At 41.6% G+C, this 25,504-nt stretch overlaps 1 protein-coding gene across 3 annotated transcripts; it reads left to right on the plus strand.

Moving 5' to 3' along the window:
• The first annotated feature begins 982 nt into the window (after positions 1-982).
• kiz (kizuna centrosomal protein) lies at positions 983-25,241 on the plus strand. Of its 3 annotated transcripts, XM_005739034.1 has the most exons (16): positions 983-1,166; positions 1,552-1,614; positions 2,026-2,188; positions 3,424-3,492; positions 4,722-5,025; positions 5,158-5,337; positions 5,420-5,669; positions 8,477-8,596; positions 9,210-9,374; positions 10,499-10,649; positions 12,590-12,746; positions 13,166-13,228; positions 14,584-14,670; positions 15,063-15,132; positions 23,409-23,455; positions 24,934-25,241. In XM_005739034.1, the coding sequence occupies exons 1-16, from the start codon at positions 994-996 to the stop codon at positions 25,029-25,031; spliced, it is 2,160 nt and encodes a 719-aa protein (XP_005739091.1). In that variant the 5' UTR covers positions 983-993; the 3' UTR covers positions 25,032-25,241. The 3 variants fall into 3 exon arrangements, with proteins under 3 accessions (XP_005739091.1, XP_013767813.1, XP_013767814.1); XM_013912359.1 differs by having other exon boundaries at positions 4,722-5,337; XM_013912360.1 differs by lacking the exons at positions 14,584-14,670; positions 15,063-15,132; positions 23,409-23,455; positions 24,934-25,241 and having other exon boundaries at positions 4,722-5,337; positions 12,590-12,763.
• The last annotated feature ends 263 nt before the right edge of the window (positions 25,242-25,504 follow it).

Consider the following 25,504-nt stretch of genomic DNA (forward strand, 5'->3'; position numbering starts at 1 on the left):
AACTCACCTGGATGAATTAAGTAAAAAGTTCAGTTCAGAGTTTTCACCTCAATTTGGTGTGCGATCTAACACGGGGGCCTAGTATATCTGGATATTACAAAGATATTAAACAGTGGTCGCAAATGTAGTCTGCATTGGGAGGCCACAATCTGCTGAAAATAATCACAAATGCATGTATGACATCCAACAAAGACTGATCACAGGCATCAACCTTGGCTGAGCTCAGCTGGAACGGCAGTGCTGCAAGTCTCATTTTCTTCATCACCTCCAAAGCACTGCCTTCCAGCTCTCCACGGCACAAACAAAAAGCCTGGCAACAATATCAATTATACATGCAGGAGGCAAACAAGGGGATTTATTTCACAACAAATAGCCTCATAGAGAGATACTGAATGGGGTAGATTAGCATTAGAAAAGAACAACAAAACTCCCCAGTTCAACAGATAAAGAGCAGTTTGATGGGACTGGAATTGGGGAAATTGGCTGATTAGGGTGTGCATTTGAAGGAGCAGTCAATTTCAGTATCCCAGCAAGGACATGTAGTGCTGTCGCTTTGAGAAAATGACTCAGTCAAAACATGACATTCTGAGAAATGTCAGCGATGAACCTTGATAATGCAAGACAACATCTGGGGATGATGCACAGCAACCATCAGAGAAAATCAGACATCAGTGTGTGTGTGACAGAGCAAGGGAAGCTTATCAAATAAAAGTCAGACGTTTGATGGCTGGTATCTAGCCCAGGCGGGTTAGAAACTCTGATAAATAAACAGAAATGACATTTAAACACCTTTACGAACATCTGTGCGTCTTTCTAAATAAAGGGGATTTACGTTCGGGCAAATACTCCAAATACGCTGAAAAACAAATTCTTACCCAACATTTAGTCGATTTTTTTCTTTCATTATTACTCTCGGATTTAATTCGTGCACGTCTCCGTGCTCCAACCACGTGTTCTGTGTTTATCCGCAAGGCTTTCTGGGAAGCGGTGCCCATGGCAACCAACGTAAACACCAGTGGCCCCCCTCTCCCCCTCCTCCTCGTCTGCCTCTTCTTCCTCTCGGCTTTGCAACGGCGCCAAAAGCGGGAGAAAATGGCAAGCTCGGCTCGCAGCGAGGACCACTACTACGAAAGGATAACGTCAGCTCAGCAGAGCATACACGAAAGGTGAGGACAGTTGGTGTTTTCGTATTATAAAGAGCACGGCCCCGTAGAACCGCGGACTCGAGTTGTCACCGTTGCCGTCTGATAGCCTCACCTTACCCGTTAGCTTCCTAGCGAAGTCCGCGTACACAGAGATGACCAGAAGCTAGTTCTTTAGCCTGCTTACTTGGATTCGTGGATGTGTATAAAACAGTAACTGATTAGCGTTTGCGTATTAATGAAAGTTAGTCAAGTTCCCATGAAAGTTGCTATCCTGCATTAGCATGTGTGTTATGGAAGCTCGCTGGGTTCATAAGTCTGACGGTTTGGCAATAATTAGCCCAGGAAACCACGGAGGTGCTGGAGCGGTGTGTGTGGGTAACACCTTCTCTGTGCGCTCTGTGTGCAGGGAGAAACGGAGGCTGGAGCTGGAGAGGGAGCTGTTTGCTTACTCCAGATCCGATAAAAGAGCGTAAGTCACTGGTTTGAGTTAAATATCCAATTATATGTGAGAGGACTTTCATCATTGTATATGAAATTGATTTGAAAAAATTCCCATGTATTCATAGATTGACAGCTGTTTTATTATTTTCATTTGGGAATAAACAATCCAGGCATTTGTGTCAGTTTTTATTTAATACAATGTGTACAAGCATAACACTGCTTTAAAAAAAAAGAAAAAAAAAAGATGTAAATCATGTCTCATAAACACCAACATGCCAGGTCCATCCAGCAGGGCTTAGGTTGATGGGCGACTTGAGAATGAGATTTAAATTTAAAACATATTGTGCTTAACCTTTTCTCCTGAGAAGTCGAGCTCTTATTTTCTGACAATGCTCTTAGATAATATTTCTTTTGAATAATAGTTCTCCACTGCCTTCAGCTTACAGATAAAGTGTTCCAAACTGCGCAGTTATCTCAAGGAAATCTGTGACAGGGAAGCACGAGCGAAAATGAGAAACCTTGAGCTTCTGAGAGATGTGGAGTGCATAGAAATTAGCATGAAGGAATATAGTCCTGACCATGCCCCCCTCCAACAACAAAAGGTAGAACACACACATGCTCTGTCTCTCTTTCTCTCTCTCACACACACACACACACACACACATTTGCTCAAGTTCATTTGTTCAGTGGAGTAGCTTTTGTCATTATGGAGTCGTACTGAAAGCAGGCTTTTAGTATGAACAAACACTCCTTTCACTGCGGTGGAATCAGATTTGACAGTTGTACTTTTCTTCTGACATTTTTAGATTCACGTGTAATAACCAGTAATTACTGCTGTCCAAGCTGTACGTTTAAGAAAACCGTAGTTCTACGAGGTTAACTTTGGAATAATGGCCGCCCATGCATGTGCAGGTATATATAAAATATATATATTTATTAGGGATGCTGCGTTTTTATAAATGAGCGTGTTGTTGATGCTCATTTGCCTTAATGCCTTGCTGCAATTTTAACAGAGCAGACATTTGCTTGCAATGGCTTGATGTGACAATAGTAAACACTCAAACTGTGCAATTTATCATGACAAGCAAATGAACGGGGGAGAAAACAATGAGCCAGTCAGATTATCACTTAAAACTCAACGACAGTGCTTGACAGCTTAATATCAAATTAACAAAATTGGCTAATTATGACTCACCGAGTTAATTGCCCAATATAGAGACTCTGAAGTGCTCCAGAGATTTAGCCATTCTCTCCCCTCAAGCAGTTGGTTTATTTCCTCTTGATGCTTTATGAGTCCTGCATGTTTGCTGTTATTTTGGTCGTCCTGTTGCACTTTGTTTCCATTGTGTAAAATCAACCACGGTTTTTTTCTGGTTGAACCGTGATGCTTTTGGTACAAAGAAAAACACATTTCTCAAACCGACAGTGAGTATATATTCCCTCTCCGATTAGCATGTATATTTATCTAGATTTTATTGTATTTGTATTTTTGGTATTTGTGCTGTATGTTAAAAGACACATTTTTTTAAAGGTCTGTTTTTGTAATTTAAAGGTGTGGCAAAGGTTCTGTTGGAGTTGGCAGTAAGGCAGTGAGTCCGCCCGGCCAAATAAAAATGCTAAGGGGTGTCAGCGTCTGCATAGAGGACACTCACTTAGGAAAACCCTCTGTTACTGATAGGGGCTGCTTTCAGCTACTTTCCTTATTTTTTTTCTCCCACTTTTACACCACATCCAGCTAATATTCAGACAGGTTAGACGAGTTTGCATGACACATGCCAGTTGAATATTAAAGAAGTCATTTATCTTTTAATTATTAATTCAGTCTTATTTCATACAGGCTGAGTGTTTGAAAAAGATTTCCAAATTTATGGAAGCAAAGAAGAAAATGGAGCGGGAACCAGCAAAGGTATGCAATAGCATGTGATCACACACATCACATCCTTTATGTATCAGGTAACCTGCACTCTGTTTGTTTGTTTTATATTTTTTGGATGATAAATGGTACTTATTTCTTTTTTCCAATGTTTAAAGGTTTATGCTAATTTCAGTTCTATCAAGTTACGTTTTTAGGTTTGGAATAACAAAGGAACGTAGACATTATGCCTGGTAAATCTGTAGAGTCTACATTTAAACTGTGTATCTGTAATAACACAGGTGTCTAATCCTAGCTGCTGAATCTGTACAAGCGATGTAGTTCAAGCCCATGGCTGCTTTCTCCCTTCACTTAAAGCAGTTAAAGCTCTTTTAGATGAAATGTCTAAGACATCTCATAATAACTTGGAGCATGCTGTCTAGAGCAGTCACTTGTAACTGTGTGCAAAACCCCCCTCAGTCTGTCGATATTGTAATGAGCAAAATGGTACCGTCACTCCATTATGCATACAAGCCATTGGCTGGCAGTGTGCATGTCCCTCAGGCTGCAGCATTCATTAAGGGAAGCTTACCGGGCTGAAAGCTGGAGACAGATGATAACGGGATATGATTTTCATATTTAATACATTCCTTGGAAGAGCACACGCGTGCCGCAGATTGATAGAAGAATCAATTGCTACTTTAGTGAAACACTTTCTACTTTGCCCTGCAGCTACCGATGGAATCACTCAGCCAAGAAATTAACTTTTCCTCTTTTTTTACCTACTTTGTGGATCTGCTGGGCAGGCTGCATGGTTTACAGTGAATGTTATTAAGCAGCTAACTGTTTGGTATTTAAGACGCTTATCAGAAAAGAAACAGAAGCCATGCTTTTTGTTATTATGTTTGGAGGGAGGCTTTTTTGCTTCTCTCTCTCCCCGCCCTTGGTGACATTGCAGACATGAATCAAAACTTGTCTAAAGGATTTCTAATAAGATTAAAAGTTAAAACATTGATCCTGAGACATTCTTTTGAAAAATGTTGTGAAAAGAATTCTGACCTTGGCCCAAATAAGCTACATTTATTCAAATTTCTAAAGTGGATAGCTGACATACTTGAGTTGAAATTCTTTCAAAATAGCACTTATTTAACTGAAACAAGAACTTTGACATTTTAAGCGATCCATATTCATGCCTGGAAAAAAATATTTTATGAGGTAATGAAAAGTTTAGCTGATAAAATGAATATATTGTGTGTGTGTGTTTGTTTTCTTCATGAGTGCAGGCTGAAGCTGTTCGTGCACAGCACCAGGACGGATACGTCTCTCACCCAGCTAAGGATTTTAAACAAGCACCAGTGGAAATTTTTATGGGCCACCAGACCTCCAGAGGGCCTGATGCAGAAGCTGGCAGCACAAGTGTACACTCACACCAAGCATTGCATCATTCACCCAATCGCAGCCTGCACTCCCGCGAGCGTCTACCAAGTGGCCTTTTGAAGGACTTCACAGTCGGCGGAGAGGATGCCGCCAGCAACCGAGCACATTTATCAGATGACATTTCAGGCTCAAACGATTCCCCTGACGACGGTAATTTGAGTGACAAACATGAAAGAACGATGGGGCCGCTCCCATCTGTTCGTGCCTTAACAGGCACAGCTGGCGGTGTGGCTTTTGGAAGTGATGATGAACGGGAACCTTCACCTTTGGCGACCTTGACAGGGCCTGAGAAGAATCCATCTCCTGGCAGCAGAAGCCCGACGAGGACTCAGAATTCCATCGCAGAACACACCGACTCCAAAGAGGTGGCTCACGAGGCACGCACGATGGAAGATGAAGAGAGAGGTCACGGCCATTTGATGCTAAAAACCACTTTGGGAAAAGAAGCTGAAGAGAGAACAGGTTTGCAGTGATCTTTCTGTCTGTGCTAGAATCTTTTAAAGCACTTTTTTTCCTTTACACTACATTGTATATTTACATCCAGGTAAAAGTGAGAGTGTCAGCACAATGAGTTCAGATGTGGAGTTGTCAGAGAGCACTGCTAGTGACCTGTCTATTTCTCTGACACAATCTGAGCTGGAGGAGGATGCACCAGAGGGTGGGGCACATGAGGGTAATAATACTCACGGAAGGCGTGATCACAACCAGCACAGTCCTGAATCGTCTCTGCACTCTAATGGCTCCAAGAAAATACTCCACTTAAACAGCAAAGCTGCAGTGGGGGCCTTGAAAAGGTACAGTATATATGACTAATGTAGTTTGTTGTCTGACGTTTTCAAAGTGGGTCAGTGAAGAAAAACACTAACATTCTTCCTCAAACGGTGCTCAGTGCAGTCAGCAGCTTCCCTCCCCAAAATTTAAGGCTAAGCGGGCTAAGCAAGGAGAATGTTCTGCATGGCCATGCCGAACCACAGAGGGCTGTTGATGATAGCGAGTGAACACGCCGCAAACGCCTCCTTTCCACCTTCACATCTGAGGCTGACAGAGAGGATTGTGGGAGTCACGGTTCATGCCACCGTCCTCTCTGTAGTTCAGCAGCAGCTGCGGTGGCAGTGATGCATCTTATAGGGAGAGCTGGGGACCTGTCACCAACAATATTGCCATAATCCAAGATAATGCTGTAACAGAGCAATTTTCTGCTTGAGAGACCTCAGGAAGTCCCCAGTGGAGGAGGAAATTTGTGGCACCATAGAGTGCTGTGGAGGGGTGGGCATGTGGACAGCACTTACAGCCACAAATCCTTAGCGTGATGATGGCCTCTGAGTTGAAGGATCATTTTGGATGGGGTTAGAGCCACAGAAAATCCTATGTGAATGTTTGCACGGAGAGCCTTTGCATTTTCGCTACAGTATGAGGTCTTTTATGAACAGCACCTCTTATGCTCTTAAAAAAAAACTTCATTTTGTGTGCACTTTTTTCTTCACTGTACTCTCAAGGAAAAAAAAAACACTGTTTAATGTTTGCCTTCTCTCTGTTCTTGGGTCACATTATGGACTATATTCTTAAATATTATTTCTTTTTCTGTAATTACAAAAATAAATAGTAATTTCTGAGCATTATTGGTATGAAAGGCTTTATTTTTTAATTGGTGTGCTCTCTGTGAGCATCAAAAATATTGTGGAGGATTATGTTTTCTCTCTGAGAGTGCTGCATGTTTGTTTGTGCCCGACTGTGTTTATGTGTGGTCGACTATACTTTTTATAGCATGACCCCAAGAGGAGCCTCAGTTAGGCTGTGCTGGGTAGACAATGGAGTTGGCTGCAGCTTTCATTGTTAACACGGAGAGCTTCTTTGTATGAGGAGAAAACCAGAGGCTTTGATGTAAACCTCGCAGAGCATCCAGTCTCTATCCTGCGTGTATTTCTCTTAAGGTTAAAGCTTATATCGCCCCAACAGTCAGGGAAAAACAACCCATTTCTCCTACAGACTCAAATATTGTATAGTTTAATTTTTAATACCATCACAATGCCCTCAACGTGCTTTGCTCTCACATGTGTTGTCTGAAGTGCTGCATGGGTTTGATTGATTGGTGACAGCATGTGATACAGTTAACACTGGCTTCTTAAAAATCCCAGTTAATCCTACAGATGGAGCTTAAAGCGTATAGGATTTTGAAAAAATTGTAATTGCAGTGTCATTAGGGCATTGCTCAGTATTTTTTTTCCTGTGGCTTAAATTCTAGTTTAGCAAAGGTCTCGCAAATTTTCACTCTGTATTTTCTAAGGTGAATTCTGACAGCGTGCTGGGCCTATCCCAGATTTAGGCAGGTGTAACTGCACTTAGTGTGTGCTGTTATTACTTGTGGTTATATTTTCCGTGTCCTTTTGTGTGTTACACTTGCTATTTGTGCCTGGATGGTGAGATTCGCCTGACACCAGTCACTCAATGGTGAGGCCATTCCATGTGATAAATAACCCCAGAGCCACAACTCGACGCTGTAAGGCAATACTGCTGCAGAGAGGCTGACCTCTTCCTCCTGGCTAACAATACACTCCTGATGATGTGGACACACGGACAATAGTAGCATCTAAAGTGAGGTTAGAGACCTTGACATGAAAGCTGGCAACAATACAGTAGAGAAAGAGGTTTGCAGGAAAACACAACTAATTCACTTTCTCACTCTCTAAAGGTCTCTTTTTGAAGAGCGTTGATAAATAAAGTGGAAAGAGAAAGATGACTATTTCAAGGCCCACGCTGGCAATAAGGGAAAGGGAAAAAAAAGACAGAGCTTTTGCCTATTCTACTTCAGCCACACTGAAGAGGACTTGGCACAGATGTATTGCACACTACAGAATGTCATGGATATAATTCAAGCTGCCAGCTTAATCAGGATGTTACCAGGAAACAACCTGCAAAAAAGAGGGAGCAATTGTTTGCTGACCCCTAACCCAAGAGCCCATTACAGATTGTCATAAATTCTTTTTGGCCTCTTTTTATGTAAGGGGGCTCAGGATCTCTCGGCTTGGGGTTTCTGGGAGAATTCAATGAGGGCCACCCAGAGCTTAATGCTCAAGAAAGAGATGGATTCTCAATATCCACATGCATTAGGCATCCATTTCTCATTTTGTAGCCGCACACAGGACCAGATTAAAGTGTAAATCTCTCACCAAAGGAAATCATCCAGAGGCCCCTCTTTTTCCGTACACTTTTATGCACGAGCTACAACCGGTAATGGAGTTTAACTGTAACGTCATATTACTCGTTTCGAGCATTATTTCGCAATTTAACCAACTCTGCTCGATACCGCATTAATTCAGCAGCAAACAAGCTCCGGATCTGAATGCTGGTTTTGTCGAACTCTTCGCTTGCAACCTGTTATTACACGTGACAAAATCAACGAACACGGTGAACTGTTGAAAAGCTGTATTGTGGAAGTTTAATGATCACATTCTCCAGCAAGCCTTGAGTACCTCAAGGAAATCGCCCACAAAAAATGTTACCATAGTTTTATTTTCATTTAAAAAAATATCAGACCTATCGATCACGTGACCTCTTCCATTTTTTTGTTCATTCACCACACTAATAGGTAATTTATTTTAAGTCTCTCCCAGGAAGGACTCTATAATCTGCTAGACAGCATTGAAGGACGACTTCGCAGCGAACAGGCCAGTGTGTACGGGGATTCTTCTGTCGATGGACTCGAGCTCAGTAGAATTATCAGGTACACCCTTAGTGTCTTTCTTCAAACTTTTTAAAACTTGTCTCCCCATGTCTGAATGAAATGCTACACATATTTATTTAAGGGAGCAGTTTGTGCAGATGAGGAAAACATATTATCCTTCTGCCGAGGGCTCTCACATTAGATGAAGTGCCATTACCGCCATGCGTGCATCTTTATTTCTGAGGGGTTTTCAGACACGTGGGATTGTTATAGTAACCGCTCTGCTGAATTGTTACTGGGCAGAGAGAGCATTGTGCACATGATTTATTAGATAAAGGTTGGTTTTTGTAGAAGATTTTTCTACGTCACGATTCATTTACAGCAGTAGTGAAATACTGATTAACAAAGGCGAAGCTCTCCGTCTGTACAAACGTCACATTTGTGAACGATGTCAACAACATCTTGGGCCATTTTGTGTCACAACCCTTGGTAGAGCGTTTAGCCATGCTGTGATATTATGTGAGCTGGAGTGCATGCGCCTTGATGTGTGTGATTATACTCATATTGTGTGTGAAGTATTAGCAGTTGTTCGATGTATGCTGTGTACTCCTGACCTGCTGGCAGAGCCCAGAGCTCCATGGCAATAGCTGACTGCTCTCTATATATTGGGAAGCCTTTGTGACGATGGAGCGGGCTTGAATGACGAGGACCTTGGAGCGTGTGGAGCAGTCGTCCTTCATGAGCTTCAGAGGTTGTCATGGAGCACAGAAAAGGGCTGCCTGCTACCACAGGATCTGGTGTGTGCTCATCAGGCCAGCACTGAGCCTAATGAAATAAGGTAAGGCTCCTGGTTTGTCTGTGAATCCTGCGCCAGAAACTGACATCAGCCTGTGCATGTTTTTTATATTATGGATTCATATGTTGCAAAAACAAAACAAAACCACAGGCTGGCTTATTTGTGTGCAGTTGCAGTTTTTGTTTAGGGTTATATTTTCATTTACTTTTGAATTGTGATGATGTAAAAATGATGCTTATATACATGTTAGGTAAGCGTATGCATTGTTGCTGTTTATATATAGATCTATGATAAAATGTTGGTGATATTTTGGGTGTTGCGTGATTATCTACTTGTACCACCTCACAGTGGAGTCGTTCAGAGCACAAATATCAGTGCTGTAAAAGCTGCAGAGTTCAATAGATATTTGTCTTCTTTTCTTCAGGAAAGTAAACCACCTTACAGTACGCATGGATGGCTGTGTGTGCATTTGATTTTATGTTACTATTATTATTATTTTTTTCCTTCACTAGACTGTGGGGAGGGTCATGCACTTACAGCAGTCAGAGAGATTTCATGCTACTATTTGATACAGTCTCCCTTGTCCACAAATGTAAAAGGTCATCTTTGGTGTCACCTCACACAGTAACACTGCGTGGGTGAATGTCATGAGTAAATTAAAATGCCCTATCTGCGACTTCCAGTCCTTTGGATAATGAGTAGTTATACTCTGAGCTAAATCCATGCTCTGCTTCACTACTCTATTGATTTCACTGAGACCTTTCCTGCTATATAGTCAATTCAAAGGAGCACATCTAACAGTGTCCCCCCTCTTTCCTCTGGAGATCCCTCCTGGCTGACCTCGACCTTTTTATTCAGTTTTTCAACCTGAATCAATTTTGCTGTCTGTGTCTATTCAGTGTTAACTGGAATTCATTAATAATCTATCACCTCTGAGTTGTTTTAGGATAACCCTTTCTAAAAAGGCTGCTTAAAGGAAGAGCTCTGAGAAATGCTTTATACTGGAGGTGTTCCAAACTTTTCAGCTTCTTCACTTTTCTTGATTATCTAATTATCTTTTACTTTGTGCGCGTATAATTATGATTTATGTTCGTATTTCCTGCTGTGTGCTCAATAACAAAGCCGCTATTTCTCTCCGTCTAATCCCACCCCCATCCTCACCGCAGCACCAGCCTCCCTCCTAATGCTGCTCGGCTGTGGGATCGCTGGTTCAAGCACGCCCTTGTGCTCAAGGAGCGCCGCGTCCTCAGCACTGAGCGCTTGGTCCAACTGTTCACGCCGCTGCTGCTCAGCCGTCATGCCACCTACAGCCACCAGGTAGCGTCGAAGGCACATCCACTCCAGCGACATGCACAAAAACAAACAGGAGGTCACACACTTGCATCCCGAAAGCGCACTGATATCTGCACAGAAATATGGCCCCCTTTTTTCCCTCTTCTTTCCAAATGAGCGAGTGTTTTTGTTTCTCCGCTTGTTCCTTTGCGTGTTTTTTTTGAAGAGGAGTGCAGTTACTGCTAAATGCCCTCTTTGTGTCTCGTGCTGGAAACTAAGCCCTGGCCTCCTGCTCATCAGATTGCTCCACACATTGACCTAGACAGAAGGGAAACCCTGACCCATGTCGTAATCGCAAATTACAGCCTCAGCTTGGCTTCTTTCATCTCATGTGGTGTATTCATCTGAGAAACACTTGCTTTTAATTTAGTATTAGCCAAAAGTATAGCCGTCAGTTGGGTCTGATTGAACGAGGGAGCCATTTGGACCTTCTACTCAATGGGATTATTTTAAATTTCCCACTCATTGACCTTGTGGATCATGCTCAATTAAACAAAGAAAGAAATGACAAAGAATATTCCCACTCAGAGCTCAACGATGATGTCAAGAGACATGTCAGCAAACCCACTATCTGGCTGCCAGAGTGATTATCTACACATGCAGGTTTTTGTCTTATTAATTTTTGTGGATTCATGTTATGTGGGTTCTTGTGGCTGTAGTATTGCTGACGCAGTGAGAGAAGCAAAGAGGGAGACTGTGCAGCCTCTTAAAAGTATGCACTGACAAAAGGAAGAGGGGTGCTGCCATCGAAATCATTGTATCCAAGCACACGAGGAAAAGCCTGAGTGGAAATCTTTCTTTCTCTTCAGCGTCCTCACTCCATCTCCATCTATTTCTCCGTCTCGTCCTCCCATTTCTCCGTCTCTCTCCTCTCTGTCCTCTCACACAACAGCTTACTCTCCACACACACAAGAGAAAACAGAAATTTCCATTCACATCTTGCCACACAGCCTGGCTACTCTGACAAATGGGAGCATGCAGCTCGCATGCACACACTCAAAGAGGCCCTTTGAATATTCAAGTGCTAACAGTTGCATTCATTGATATTTAAAATGCAGTGGGTCTGCGAGAGCCCTCAACCCACGGTACATTTGACTAAATCTAAAAAAAGGAACAAAGAGGGATATCGGGGACAAGGATCAAGACAGTTTTTATTGTGCAGCAGCATCAAATACCAAGTGGCAAACTCAGATTGTCCTGTGTTTGCGTCTCTTCTGCTCTCTGCAAATGAAAGCGTGAACATTGTCAGTCATAACTGTGACCCACTGATAACAACTTACAATGCACTTAAAGTTTGTCACTGTCAAAATCCTCCTGATCATCTCCTCCATATTAGCGCTCATTAAAAGTTGCAAATGGCCATCTGAGGCTGAGAGGCAGTCTTTGATCACAAAAGAGAAATGGTGATGGCAGGATTTGATACGGGGGAGGGAAGAAGGAGAGAAAGGAAATCGGCGTGTGGCATCTCGCTGCTCCCCATCTCCTGGAACAGCTCCTCTTAATTGTGTATCCTCATCTCCACAGAGATAAAAATGAGCAGAGTGGGAGGAAGAGAGTAGTTTGTCTCAATCCTCTCAGCCAAGAGGGAAGATATCTGGGACGTGTTGCACATTAACACCGGGGTGATTGCATTCTTTAGGCAGTTCTCTAATCTCATGGATGAAAAGAGAGAGTGAGAGGAAAAAAGTGTGATTGAGAGGGAGAGCGGGAGCGAAAGTGTGCGAAATCATCTTTTTTGAGTTAAACGAGTGAGACAATTTCAAGTTATTTTCTCTTGGCGTTTGAACACGCATTACAGCTGCACCTCTGTGCGAGCAGCCATGGCCAAAGTAAATGACTTGCCTAATCGGCGAGAGTTCAATTTGACACTTCCTTCACAAAATGAGAACAATTAAGAGTGTGGTTTTAATTTGTGCTGCTCGCAGGCCAAAGTGCTGCTGAGGACACTTCTGTCCCGGTCCAGTGAGGAGTGCCCCTCAGCAGAGGACAAGAGTGACTTATCTTCTTTATGTGGTCCTCCTTCTCTGCTGGCTGATGGGGATGCGAAGCCTGCCAGGCCCGTATGGAAGCAACGGATCCAAGGTCACTGAAGATGATTGGTATAATATCACCAGGCATGATCAATTCTAATTATGAAAATGATGCTAATGAAACGTTAATATGGGTTTGGGTTCTAACAAAACATCCAGCATGGATCTTTGTGATTCCACGCTGTGATAAGTCATTGTGTCACATGTAACAAGACCATTAATTGGAAGAAATATGGACTTTTTTTTTCTGGAGACCAACTCTGCAGAGTACTAAAACTTCCCTTTCATGAAAGAAATCAATTTCACCATAGAGCTTTTTTTTTTTTTTTTTAATATATAAATCCCTCACAGCGCAGTTTTCATACAGCCATCCTTTCAGAGCTAAAGAAAGACCCCCCCATTCCCATTTCTATCCCTAGACTCCCTTCTTCCCTGCCATTGCTTCTCACTATGCGCTTTCCTTTCTTACAGAACTACAAAGTGCTGAAGAGGACAGCCAGGACGAAAGCCCTGTGGAAAGTGGTCCTATTAGAGGTAAAAAGGCATTGCCGGTGCCCCAGCATTCACACTGTCCTTATGTTGTGGTTTGTTTTCTTCCCACTGCAGTGAATAATGGGCTCTTTTACACAATGGCTGAGGCAGGATGATCAAGGTGAATCCAGGGTCAAAGTCCCACCTGAAGAGCTGTGCTAGTTCTCTCTAATTATCTCCGAGAAAACACTAGCTGTGTTTTCAGCTCGGTCTGAGGCATTCTAGCAAAATTGATAATTCACTGCCCCAGCATAATGCGGCCGCTTTAATTGTCAGGGCGCCAGGGTGGGAAGCGCAAAAGATCTGTCATCGGTTCTCATTATCTTCTAAACAATGCTCCGGCAAGGCTGGACTTAAAATACTAGATGTGACGGCATCCTGGAAGCAGTTGGTGTGCCCATCCCTCAGCTGCACCTCTGAAATGTAAAGCAATCCTATACTACCCTTGGCTATCAGATTTCCTACTGGGTTTTTCATGTGTCCGCATCCCTAAGGTGCACAGCCAGCAAAATGAGTCCAGTTTCCAATCGCTACACTTAATCAAAAGAGACATAACAGCTAAAAAAAAAAAAAAAAAAACTTGACTAAAGATTTTGCAAGGGAAGGATTTTGCTGTGCTGAGCAACATCAATGTCACAATCAAAAACGGTGACCTTGGAACTGATAGTAATTGCCAAAACATGCACGCCTGTAGACCTGCTGGGGTTTTTGAGACTACGTGTAAAAGCAGTGGCTGTATGAAGTGGAGATTGGAATGCACTGTAAACATGGTATGGCTTTCAACAATGATTAAAACCTATGTTTTTATTGTGAATCCCAGCTGAAACTGTTAGGACTTGGTCACAGAAGATCACAATTTTGCTTTGCCTTTCACATTCTTTCTTTGAATGTGTACTTTTTGTAACATCAGTGAGATAACAGCCCATTTATTATGTACTTCTGTTCTGTTGATTTTTGCCAGCTCAGTCTCTCTCCTCCACTCAAATATGATACCGTTTTTAGTGTCACGGAAAGTAATTACAAGTGTTTCTTTTATTTTTTTAAACACAAAATCAATCATTCCCTTCCTGGTAGGGGATGCTGAGATAATGTGAGATGCTGATTGCTGTCTCATGGAAACTGTTGCTGCATACTGTAGGCTTGAATCAACAGTTTAGCTGAATGAGCAGAGTGTTTCTCACCCACTCTGTTAAGTGATGAAACCAAAAACACAAAAAAAACGGGGCCACTGAAGCGTGTTGTCTCATCAAACACAGAAACCTGTGAAAGTTGGAAACCTGGGTTATAAGCAAATATTTGACCGTGACTTTGTGTGTGTGTGTTTGTGCCTGTGTGCGTCCACGTGTGTCCCTAAATAGAGACAAAAGCATATCAGTTACTTAAACAATCAGCCATGATGGAAAGGCGGCAGAGTTCTGAAGAGGAGGAGGAGGATAGCCTCTCAGGTAAGGGATGTGGTCCACTCTTCCAGTCAAGTAGGGAACAACTGGAGCCTAATCATTGGTTACCAAGGAAATACGTGGACATGAGAAGCAACAGTTCTCTTCTATGCTCACATTTCTGCTCAGTGAAGTTTCAACAAATCCCATTTTAACTCCACAAAACATATCATAGATTTTAGTTATCACATGATTTGTGATATGCGCCATATGGTGGATGCAAGAACTTCCAAATGGATTGTTAAAAAACATACTTTGAATACGAATTCACTGTACTCATAGCATAGCACTGCTATTAGCCTTACATGTTTCTATATAAGTATACAAGGTAAATTAGCTTGTGATGAGATCAATCAAGAAATCAAATGGTTTCATCCAGCCCTGTTTGCTCTTTTAAGGAATAAATCATGGCCATGAAGAGGACCTGCGGAGGGCCAAAAGCTCCTCACATCAAGACCCTTACCCTCGGTAAGAACATTGTTATTATTCAACGGGCCACACGAAATGGGCCACCAGACACCAAAGTGGTTGATGTACATTTGCATGGCTGCTCTCATAATTCCCTGTTCATTTCCATAAGATCAAGGGGGTGCCACCCATTAACTCGCTTACAAAGACAAAAGGTCCCTAAAGCCCCCTCTTACTCACCGTTTGCTGGGTTCAACCAGGTTTTAGAATTCAAAAGCAGATCGGCTACCACAAAAATAAATTGGAGCCCTAAACTGTCTTCAGGCTTGTTGTCGAAATGCAAACATATCACGTCAAGAAGAGAATCGGGGACAACGCTTTTGGAAGAAGCCGGCTCGAGTGTTGACAAGGACAAATGTCCTTTCATTTTTCACCCTTGAAACATTTTTAGGCTGGTCAAATCAGAGCTTTAAGTGGTTAAGAAAAGAACATCTAATGATAAATAGCTCAGTGGAAACTAACCACGCCACGGTTACATTTGAATATCAACACGACTTCATCAAATCTGCAATTGCATGTCAGGTCCTCAGAGCACCTCTTCACTGCAAACCATTTGGGCTCTAGTAATGGCTGGGTAAACGTTATGAGGAATAATCTTCTCTGATTTCATGTGATTACTGGGCACCATGCTGACACAAGGGCTGAAGTCTGCATCTCCCTGGCCTGGCAAGCAGGCGCTCCCAGTCTGCCTATTAGCCCAGGGAAGGGTCTAATGGCCTGGCTCTATTGTGGTCCTCATAGCTGCTGATGTCTGCCACTACCAGCCCGGGTGACCAACCTCTTTAATAAACATGAGCCAATTTTGGGCCCAGACCCTCTCAGATGGTGCCCATCTCCCTGTCATTAATGTGCATGGGAAGTCCGCAATATCTGTGATTAAACAAAATTTGCAGAACAGAAATTAGACTGCAAAACAAAATGCCACGAGGAGTTATGAGACACAAGTTGTGTACACAAGAGAAATTGGAAAAACGGGTAGTTATGCATGGCCAACACTTTATTCCAACTGGAGTGTGGAAGGAAGCACCAAGCACGTCTTTGGTCATACTCGGAGTGGCTGTGCGCCCTGAATAGACATTTACTGATAAAAGAACTTTAATTGTAAAGCAGTGATATTGGACTCCTCTATGTAAGGATCCAGGTCAGAGATCAGAGTCTGAGTTAAAACAGCTCGTGCACAGATGATGCTGTAATTAGTCCATATTAAGTAATGTAAAGTAAAATGATATTACATCATAACATTTGCCCTGCTCAGTTCAGTTTTATTTATGTCCACTTACAACATATATTTTTAAGAACCCTTTCAGGCAGTTTTGAACAATATCTCTCTTATTATTAGACTGATAAGTTTTATGTTGTCTTCTCTAGTTCTTAAAAATAGATAAATCCCTGATGCTTAAACACAGTGGGGGAGGGAGGCAATACAATGCAGAGGATGCTGGAGGAGATGGCTGGTTGGATATGGAGAGGGTTTAGTCACAAATAAACTTAGTGAAGTAAATGACAGCTGTTGGGACAGTTGGATTTCCTTTGGATCACAAATACAATTTTTGTTTCATTTTAATGTTCATCTTGACCCAACACCCATCTCTTTGTTTGGAAGGATTGTGTTTTTGCTTTTTGTTGTACATTTCCAGAACAGGTTTCATCCTAAATGTAATTTAAAGCAGTATTTTGAAGGACTTTATTGTAACTTGTTTTTACCTGCTGCCGCTCTGATACAGCAATTGCTCCATTTCTCCCTCAACGCTTAGATGTAAGCATTCCACTTACAACAGTCACTTCTTGCTCTTTATTGCTTCCACAAGTGGTCTGGAAGCCCTGTGCTTAAGCAGAGGCGTAACATTGCCCCATTTTCCTCCTTCTTTCTCTTTGCGTCTCGCTCTCTCTCTCTTACCCTTTTTCTATCTGTTTGCCCCTCTTCCTCGCCGTCTTCCTGTGTTTTCCTCTCCCCTGTCTGTGTTAATTATTTGCTTTATTTTGTCAGCGAGCTGATGAGTGACTTCAAAAGGAGGATGGTGCTGGACTCGAAATAAAAAAATGGCTTCCTCTCTGTTGTCTTAGACAATAATTATGATTTGCCAGTTAAGCCTAGACTACAGCAGAGGGATTGTAGTTTAAAGCAGAGGCTTTGGTGCAAAAAATGCATTTATAGCCCTTTGTGAGGCTTCTCATTATGTGTGGGCCTGATTCATTAAGTAATTGGTTTGCAGTTGTTTACATGAGTATTAAGGCCTTCTATTCAGGGCCTTTGAGAGATACATTGTGCAAATGTTGCATGTTATGAATGCAGAATGAGAGGCGGGGGGCCAGTGCTATTGGCCAAACACTGCACTCAGCTGAAAAGCGAGAGAAAAGCACTGGGTGCTGCTTTGCATAGCAATGACTGGGGTCTTAATAAGCTTTACAGATTAAATACATGCAGTCTATACAAGATGCAAAGAGATACTCTTAACACATTTATATGTGCTCATTTCACTATTATGAAGTTGGAGAGAATTGGGCTCTTTCATATTCTTTTGCTTTCCAGTGTCTCTCTTTTCCTCGCTCTCTCCCACACAGTGTTTTTCAGTTAGATACTTTTATGGAATGTTCTGTTTATTGTATTATAACTCGCGGGGAAGCGACTGATCTGCAACATTTATGAAGGATTTGTCCATTAGAAATCTTTTGCTGTCTTTGTGAGTAGCAAAGTAAAATCACTTTGTGGTTGAGTGGGGATGAAAGGAATAATGCACGAAGGAGTGAGTCTTAATAAGCAGCTGCACTCCATGTAAAGACCACTTGTTCCCCTTTGTATGCGAGTGCATGCCACTGCTTCCTCTCGTGCAAAGAAACATTGTGCTCCTTTCTACTGTAGGCATTTCAGATGGCACTCCTTTCTTGTTTTTATTTTGGGGTTTTTAATACCTTTTTTATGCCCTCCCCGCTCCATCGCGTATCCCCATTTTTGATCCAGAGATGGGGGGGGGGGGGGGATGCTCAAGCACATGTGCACAGACACACAAAACAAAATCTGCAGCCATCAGACGGGGTGATGATTGTTGTGCCTAGTGCCTGCTTGACAAAAACCTTGACACAACAATTAGTGGTTTACAGCTTTGCTTTGGACAACAGGATGTGCTCAAGCATTCGACCTCAGATCATTCAGTGTGTCAAAATCAGAAGCTGTGTGTGTGTCTTTCCTGCACACACACACACATATGTGGAGGCTATGTGAACATGTCACAATTCACTGGGAGGAGAGATGGAGGGGTGAGAGGGACCAGAGCTGAGAAGGGGGGAGGACACGTAAAAGAGAAAGCAGGACATAGAGGGGGAGAGAGAGACGGTAACGGACAAAGAAGTATTAATAGGTGGAAAATCGCAAATCCAGAATCCAAAAACGACATAAGGAGCACAAAGACAGCAGAATAGTTGGCCGTGTGAGACCGAGCTGCCTTTTACCCATACTGCATCTGTTCTTCTAAATGTTTTTATGGTTATAACGTCAGGCAACAAAGTTGTTTTTCTGTGCGTAAACATTTGACAGTATGTTAGCTGCACCCAGCCCACCCCACCCCCACCACTCCACTACCACAAACAACCATGAATAGATAAAGGCAGCATTTAGAGACTCCAGCCAGAGGAGGTCACTGTGCTGCACTGGCTCTCTGAAACGGATGAATGCCTGATTGCTCTTTTATAAAAGAAGCCGTCTTTCAGGCATTTTCTGTTTCTGTGTTTTCACATTTTATTTGTGATCACTTTATTTAACTTTGGGATTCGTTTAGGTTGACGCAAAACTTTAAAGCCAAAGACGGCACATGTGACCCGTGTTGTTATTGTTCAAAGCAGCTTGGATTCATTTACTCAGATGTTTCTGGTGCTTTATTTTCCTGTTTTCTCTACATTATTGCAATTTTTGTGTCAGACAGCCTGCAAATTTCAGTCCACCCTCGATTAGATGAGGCGTTAAAAAAGTGTAACCTGATCTGTCCTTCATCCATCCCTCACACTGGCTGTCTCCACTAGACTGCCACCAGTCAGGACGAGAGCCCGCTGTGTTGAAATCATTGGCCCAGTGCCTCTTTCTCTGAGTTGCAGTACTTACTCATTGCCAGCAGAGAGCACTCACATGTTAGAGAGCGCCCACTCACAGTGCACTCATAGTTGCCTCTCACTGTTTGCCCCCACTGAGGGCTATATCCTGCTACCATTCAGGCCTGTTAGAGTACATCTAAACGGAGCCTAAACATTGTTTCTGCAGGGTCATAGCTGGGATGGGAGTAGGAGTTGATGGGAATGATGAGGTGATGGGTCTCCCTTTACCTTTAGACGAGCACAGCCGCGCAAAAGTGCTATTGTGCTATTAGCATTTGTGTGTGGGTGGCAGAAGCTTATAAAAAAAAAAGCCAGGGTAAATAAAAGCAGTTTTCTAGCTGCTGGCAAGGCTGTGCTAAATGCTTGGTAAGCATTATTTCCTCTTACAGTATTCATTTTCCCTAATGTAACTGGAGGACAATGCATGAAAAAAAATCTTATATATGTCCAAGGACATGGCTTTAGTCTCATGACTCTAGCATGAACGTGACCTTAAATTGTAAATTTGACACACTGTCAAGTTAAAATGTGAGATTTTGCTTTTTTTTTCTGTTCGGTCCAGATTTAACTGTTGCACATGAACACGTTTTAGTATAATAGGTCATATTTAACTTGCAACTTAACTGTGTTAAAAAAAACTGTATTAGTAGTTTTTATTTGTTTCTCAAGAAAATGAGAAATATTCCATAAAACTGGATCGAGATGGTGCTCACAGAGTCAAACGTAGGATTTTTACAAAAAATACAGCAGAGAATTATTTAAAACACAGTTGCAGAAATCCCAGGTACTCTCACATAAGTGAATCACTGTGTTAATCCACAAGAAGTGTGCCAATTTTTTTTCATTATTCAATTTCACTAATCCAGTTTCTGCATGTAAAATATGTGGTAACATGATTGTCCTTGCACAAAAGTGCTATTGTGTTATTACGGTGTGTGTGTGTGTGTGTGTGTGTGTGTGTGGGTGGCGAGCTTAAAAAAGACGGGGTAAATAAAAGCAATTTTCTAGCCATCAGCAGCAGTATTAAATCCTTGCTAAGCATAATTTCTTCCAATAGTCCTCACATTCCCTAATGTGACTGTTGGTCATAAGTGAAATACAGCTTCAATGGTTTCAAAAAGACTATTCTTTTTAGGTGCAGCTCACAAAACTACTACAGTCTATGTGAAGATGGTTTCTATCCTTATACTTGAGGAACTGATGTATTGCCATCTAACTATAATAAAGGTTTTGTTATTATAAAGTGCATACTATAGTCAACCTACTTGAGTTATTGTGCGACTGTAGCTTTTGTTCATTTCTGCGCTCCTTTAGCTCTACAGCATGAACATGGTTTTTATGCCAAGAGCTAAAGCAGTAGCTTTTTTGTATGTGTGTGGTAGAAGACTAGATACTTACTTGCTGAACTACTACCACAGGCTAATACAGCACACAACAGTAAAGCAGTAAAATGGCACGAAGAGCAAAATGTAAAGAATAGTCTTTGAAGCCTCTGCCATGGACAGATTGTGTTAATCTTAAAGAAGTGTGTCATTTCTAGCTGATGATACCAACTTCTGTTCTTACAATGTGTCATAACATGATATTAAATTTTATATTTATCAGATTTTATATTTCACACACTGTCATTACCTTTGTATTGTAATGACAGACAATGTGTTGTCCTAACGCAAAATATAAAAATGTAAAAATACACACACGCGTGTAAATTTATCATATGTTGAAAAACAAGAGTGTTTTACTTGACAAAAAAACAAAATAAACAAGAAGAGAAATTGAGAGAAATACTTATGTGTGTCAAATATATATAAAGCTCATACATTTTAAAGGTTATGTTGAACTCTAATGCAGAGTAGACAAAAAAACTGTTAAAACACGAGATAAACAACAATATGAAACCACTGCAAAGGCCATGAAAAGCGAATGAGTGCGGGGTTGAAAAAGAACATTACAATAGCTGTAATTTGCATCATTTTACACATTACATTCACCTCTGTGTGGCAGAGCTTGTAAAACACTGGCCATCTCAGTCTTACATATTCAGATCATTGCCTCAATTAAGGGAAACTCAGCAGAAGATGAACTGGCATAAATGTTTATGGAAACTGAATATTAGATTGGTGAGGTCAGATCCAGGCTGGGCTCTCTATGGTAATAGACCCGTCTTGAAATCAGTCCTGTCCCTCACTGAAGTGGAACAGCTGATAGGCCATTCCCATCCCGAGGGGAAGTTCGAGAAAAGAAAAGCCCAATTTACTCGCTGTAACAGCTATTATTGTGGCAAAGGAGAGGAAGTAATGGTATAGATTATTGCTGTATTTTTGCTGCTGCAGGGTCTGGCTGGGATCTGTTGCCTAACCGTTGTAAATGGATACACTATTTGCCGTAGTTTAATGTTTTTACTTTATTCAGTTTAGAAAGCTGAATCGTGATAACACTTGGATTTCCTCATTGTGTCCGTCATGATTTTTGTGCTGTAGTGCAAACAAAGGAAAATAAATCCTGTTCTCTCCAAATAACGCAGGTAATTCATTTTATGCACCGTACAGACAGAAGGTGTTAATGTGTTAAACACACATTAACACAAATTAATTTATCGATGCAGTTCCTCTATTAGCTTGGTCAGACAAACCAGTATATAACACAGTATCATCATTGGTTAAATACTGTTTGAGGATATATTAAAAATCAATAATAGCACTTTAGATCTAAGCCACAATAAAAAAAAAAAAAGATGAATGATCTTTATTTACATAAATGTGTATTTAGCGAGATATTTCTACACGAATAAGCACATTTTGGAAATCCACAGCTCTTACATTCAGTTCACCATCAGCTTGCAGGCAGGCTGATTATCTGCTCTCAGGTCATAGCTTTTGTTTTCTCCCCCCACTGCTTTCCTTACTGCTTCCCTGCTTTGATTTTATTGCGTTTTAAGTGCCAGAGGTTCAGTATTCTCTCTGAACAGATGCACGAGTCGTCCAAACGTCCTGTAGGAAGTCCTATCAGCATATGAATGTAAAGGTTATATGCTAGTAATTAGACTGGCTCTGCGGTATATAGCTTGTAGCACAGAGCAATCTGCTCACAGTTAGGAATGGGAGGTGCATCTTTGTTCTCTCATTCGGTCTTAAGTTTAGAAAATAGCAACTGGAACGCAGCCAGAGCAATTTGGTCCTTATACTCAATGTACAGTCACATGTGCCAAGAGGGAGTGATGAGGAGATGAGGGTGATTGAGAGGGTGACAATCAAAGAGGTCATGGGTTTGAATTGATGCAGATGGAAAAGCGGACCAGATTTTTCATCTGTTTGAAACTCTGCATCATTTTTTTTTTTTTATAAGAAAGAATCAAATATAGGAGACCCAACAAATAAGCAGTATGGATGTGTATGCTAACCTGGGCGATGAGGAGGATACATTGTGGGCTTTTGAATAGGCTCTGTGATGATGTAAATTAAAGAGGAGGCCTTTAAAAGTGGAACAGGGGGCCTTATTGCATATGCATCGAGGCAGATCAAAGCCTTTTCGGAGGTCACACATTTACATAGCGATATCACCAGAGCTATGGGAACCTGGCAACCCTGTCTTTGGACTATTTTTGAATAAAGAGGGCCTTGTGGAAGTCCTTTGGCACAATTACACAGGAGTCAAGGAAGTTCCCTTTGCCACGATGGTTCTAGCCATTAAATATCATCTTTTGGAATTAATTAGGCGTCTTCACGCAAGTCTGTTTTGGTTGTTGTACGTATGCCAGTTGGACTGATTTATTTGTCTGTGTGTTTTATTATACTCAGACAAGATTTCTTTTACCTTTGTGAGTTTACACACAAAATGCCAAACATGTGAATGAACAACCACATAGCAAAATCACAAGCGCCTACAATAGGAGTCAAGGGAGTTCTCACGAGTGCACTGTCTGAGTCGAGCCACTAAATATCACCAAAGTTAAATGGATGCTTTTTTTTTTTACAAAGATTTTATTTTATTCTATTGTACTGCTTTGGTTAGTTTGTGTGTAGTCCGTAACCTGATTACAAAGACTGATATCTGAATTGACGTATTTCACTTGCAGTATTTGGTCATGTTAAAGTTTTCTCTTCATTCTTTTCAGCAGTGAAAAAGTAAATCTCTCTCAAAGAGAGCCTGGGGTCACAACTTCACAAGGCTATTAACTATCTTTGTGTTTCTAGGAGAGAGAAGGCAAGCTCAAAGGCTAATTCTACGCTACAGTCAAAAGGTGAGTGTACACTAAATTATTTCATTTAAGTGAAAACACACTGTGTCAAAAAGAGGTTAATGGCACCAAACGGATCACCATAGAGAATCCATGTGTTTACATCTGTGAAATTATTCAAAAATTTAAGCTTCATAAAAATACCATCTATTTGATTAAATTTCTCTCTAAATGCAGCTGTACCTTTTTGAGGATGTCTGTATAAAATGTGACCATGAAGCCAAGTCAGGTACCTAAAAGATTAATTTGAAGCAAGCGCTACCAACTCAATTAATAAAAAAGCTAAAATGCTTTCATTTTAGGGGACATGCTGTGTCTTTGTCAACTTAAACAACAGCCCTGAACTTTGAGGCATTTAAGGTACTGCTCTAAATAATAAGCAGAGAGAACATTGCTGACTCTACAGTGGCAAAACGATGTTTAATGTTATGAGCTGCAATCAGAGGGTTCCCATGGACCACCAGGCCACCTTAATCAGTGCTGCTACATTTGATTTCATTGAATCGACTGTCTCCATTTGCAGTGCGAGCTGGATCTTCTCCACTGTGTTAAATCGGCAGTGCTTAACTTGATTTTCAAATTTGGGGAATTAAACAAATTGCAGGGAGGCAAATCTGGGGAGAAGAGCTGATGACTTGAGAGAATTGTGTCAGTGGAGCAAAGGAGACCTCCCTATTTTCAGTGCATTAGATGCTTGGAAACAAAGGTATCACAGTGCAGGTTTCGGTTAAATGTTCCTGAGTTGTCTCAGCGTGGGACTCTACACTGACAAACTGATCCTAGGGAATTCACAGTGCACAGCTCTAGGTCTAAAGATGCATAAGAAGATGATCATGAAGGGGAAATTGTCCTAATTTGAAATGAACTACAGTTTGGATTCTTATTGGCCAAGCTCAGAATTTTTTTTATTAATTAGTTATTGGTTGATTTTTTTTGTACATGTACAGCTGTGATCAGACCCAAAATTCTCCAAGCACAAAAGACCTACATTGAACACATACACTGATGAGCTGCAGCATTAAAACCACCTGACTATAATTACGTTCAGACCCCCTTCTGTCACCATAACACCTTTGTCCCATCGGTGCTCGGCGCGGTTTCCTCAACGCAGTTTTGGCGGAGCGCATTATTGCATTGGGAGAGGCTGCTGCTGTCGGGGAGCCATGTTCAGTCTGTAAAGTTTTAAGTATAAAAACATCGACGTGAATGTCAGCAATGAAGCTTTCCCAGAAGACCAATGGGTTGTAAAGACACGCTCACCTGGCAGCGGTTTTAACGTTATGGCTAATTGGTATATAAACTGTGTAAAAGGAAGAATGTTAAGATTCTAAGTATTCCAGTAAGCTCACCTTGACAAAGTGAGTATAGAAATAAAATACTTATTCTCAAGATGTCGACAGTAACGGTCCATTTGAAGCTTGGAGTGAGCATTCTGCCACAATAATGTAATCCTGTGTTTTGTTCTTTGTACCTCTGTATAGATTTCTGGGGTCAATCGGATGACAGCAACTCTGAGATTGAAGCAGCCTTGCGTCCTCAACCTTTCAACAGCGATGGCATTCATGACTTCTATGAGTGATATTTCCACTGAGATATTTTTTTAATGTACTATATTATATCACTGCAAAATCTGCGGCAGATTGACTCGTGGTAGTTCACCCGCTGACCATTATTTTAGTGGTCTGCATTGTAAATCGTATGCACACTGTATCATAAAAACAAATAATAAAGTTGACAGCTCTCACGCTGGGTAAAGTATGTGAAGAGTTGTCCAACACACTGATGTTAACCCTGCTTCAGTCTCTTTATCTGAACAACTCTCCCAGCTCATAATAACAGCTCGAAATAGATTAAACTGATCTTTTAAAGCGATTTGTTTGCACTAGGCTGAAAATCATGCATTTTGAATGCCGCAAGCATCTCCGAGTGCTCTACCTCCAGCATGCTCGAGTGTAGTGATGTGAGTCACCTGTGAAATGACAAAGCACAATGGCCACTCTGCACGCTTCTGCGCGACCTGTGAACCCGCTGAAGAGGCCCATCTCCCAGGGC

This window comes from Pundamilia nyererei, unplaced genomic scaffold, assembly GCF_000239375.1.
Source record: "Pundamilia nyererei isolate P.nyererei 1_Seehausen unplaced genomic scaffold, PunNye1.0 scaffold00088, whole genome shotgun sequence".
NCBI classification, from domain to species: Eukaryota; Metazoa; Chordata; class Actinopteri; order Cichliformes; family Cichlidae; genus Pundamilia; species Pundamilia nyererei.

Coding starts and splice junctions, on each gene's coding strand:
- kiz (XM_013912359.1), top strand. CDS start 994: ATGGCAACCAACGTAAACACCAGTGGCCCCCCTCTCCCCCTCCTCCTC. Junction 8,597..9,209: donor GAGCTCAGTAGAATTATCAG/GTACACCCTTAG, acceptor TATATTGGGAAG/CCTTTGTGACGATGGAGCGG. Junction 15,133..23,408: donor CATCAAGACCCTTACCCTCG/GTAAGAACATTG, acceptor TTGTGTTTCTAG/GAGAGAGAAGGCAAGCTCAA.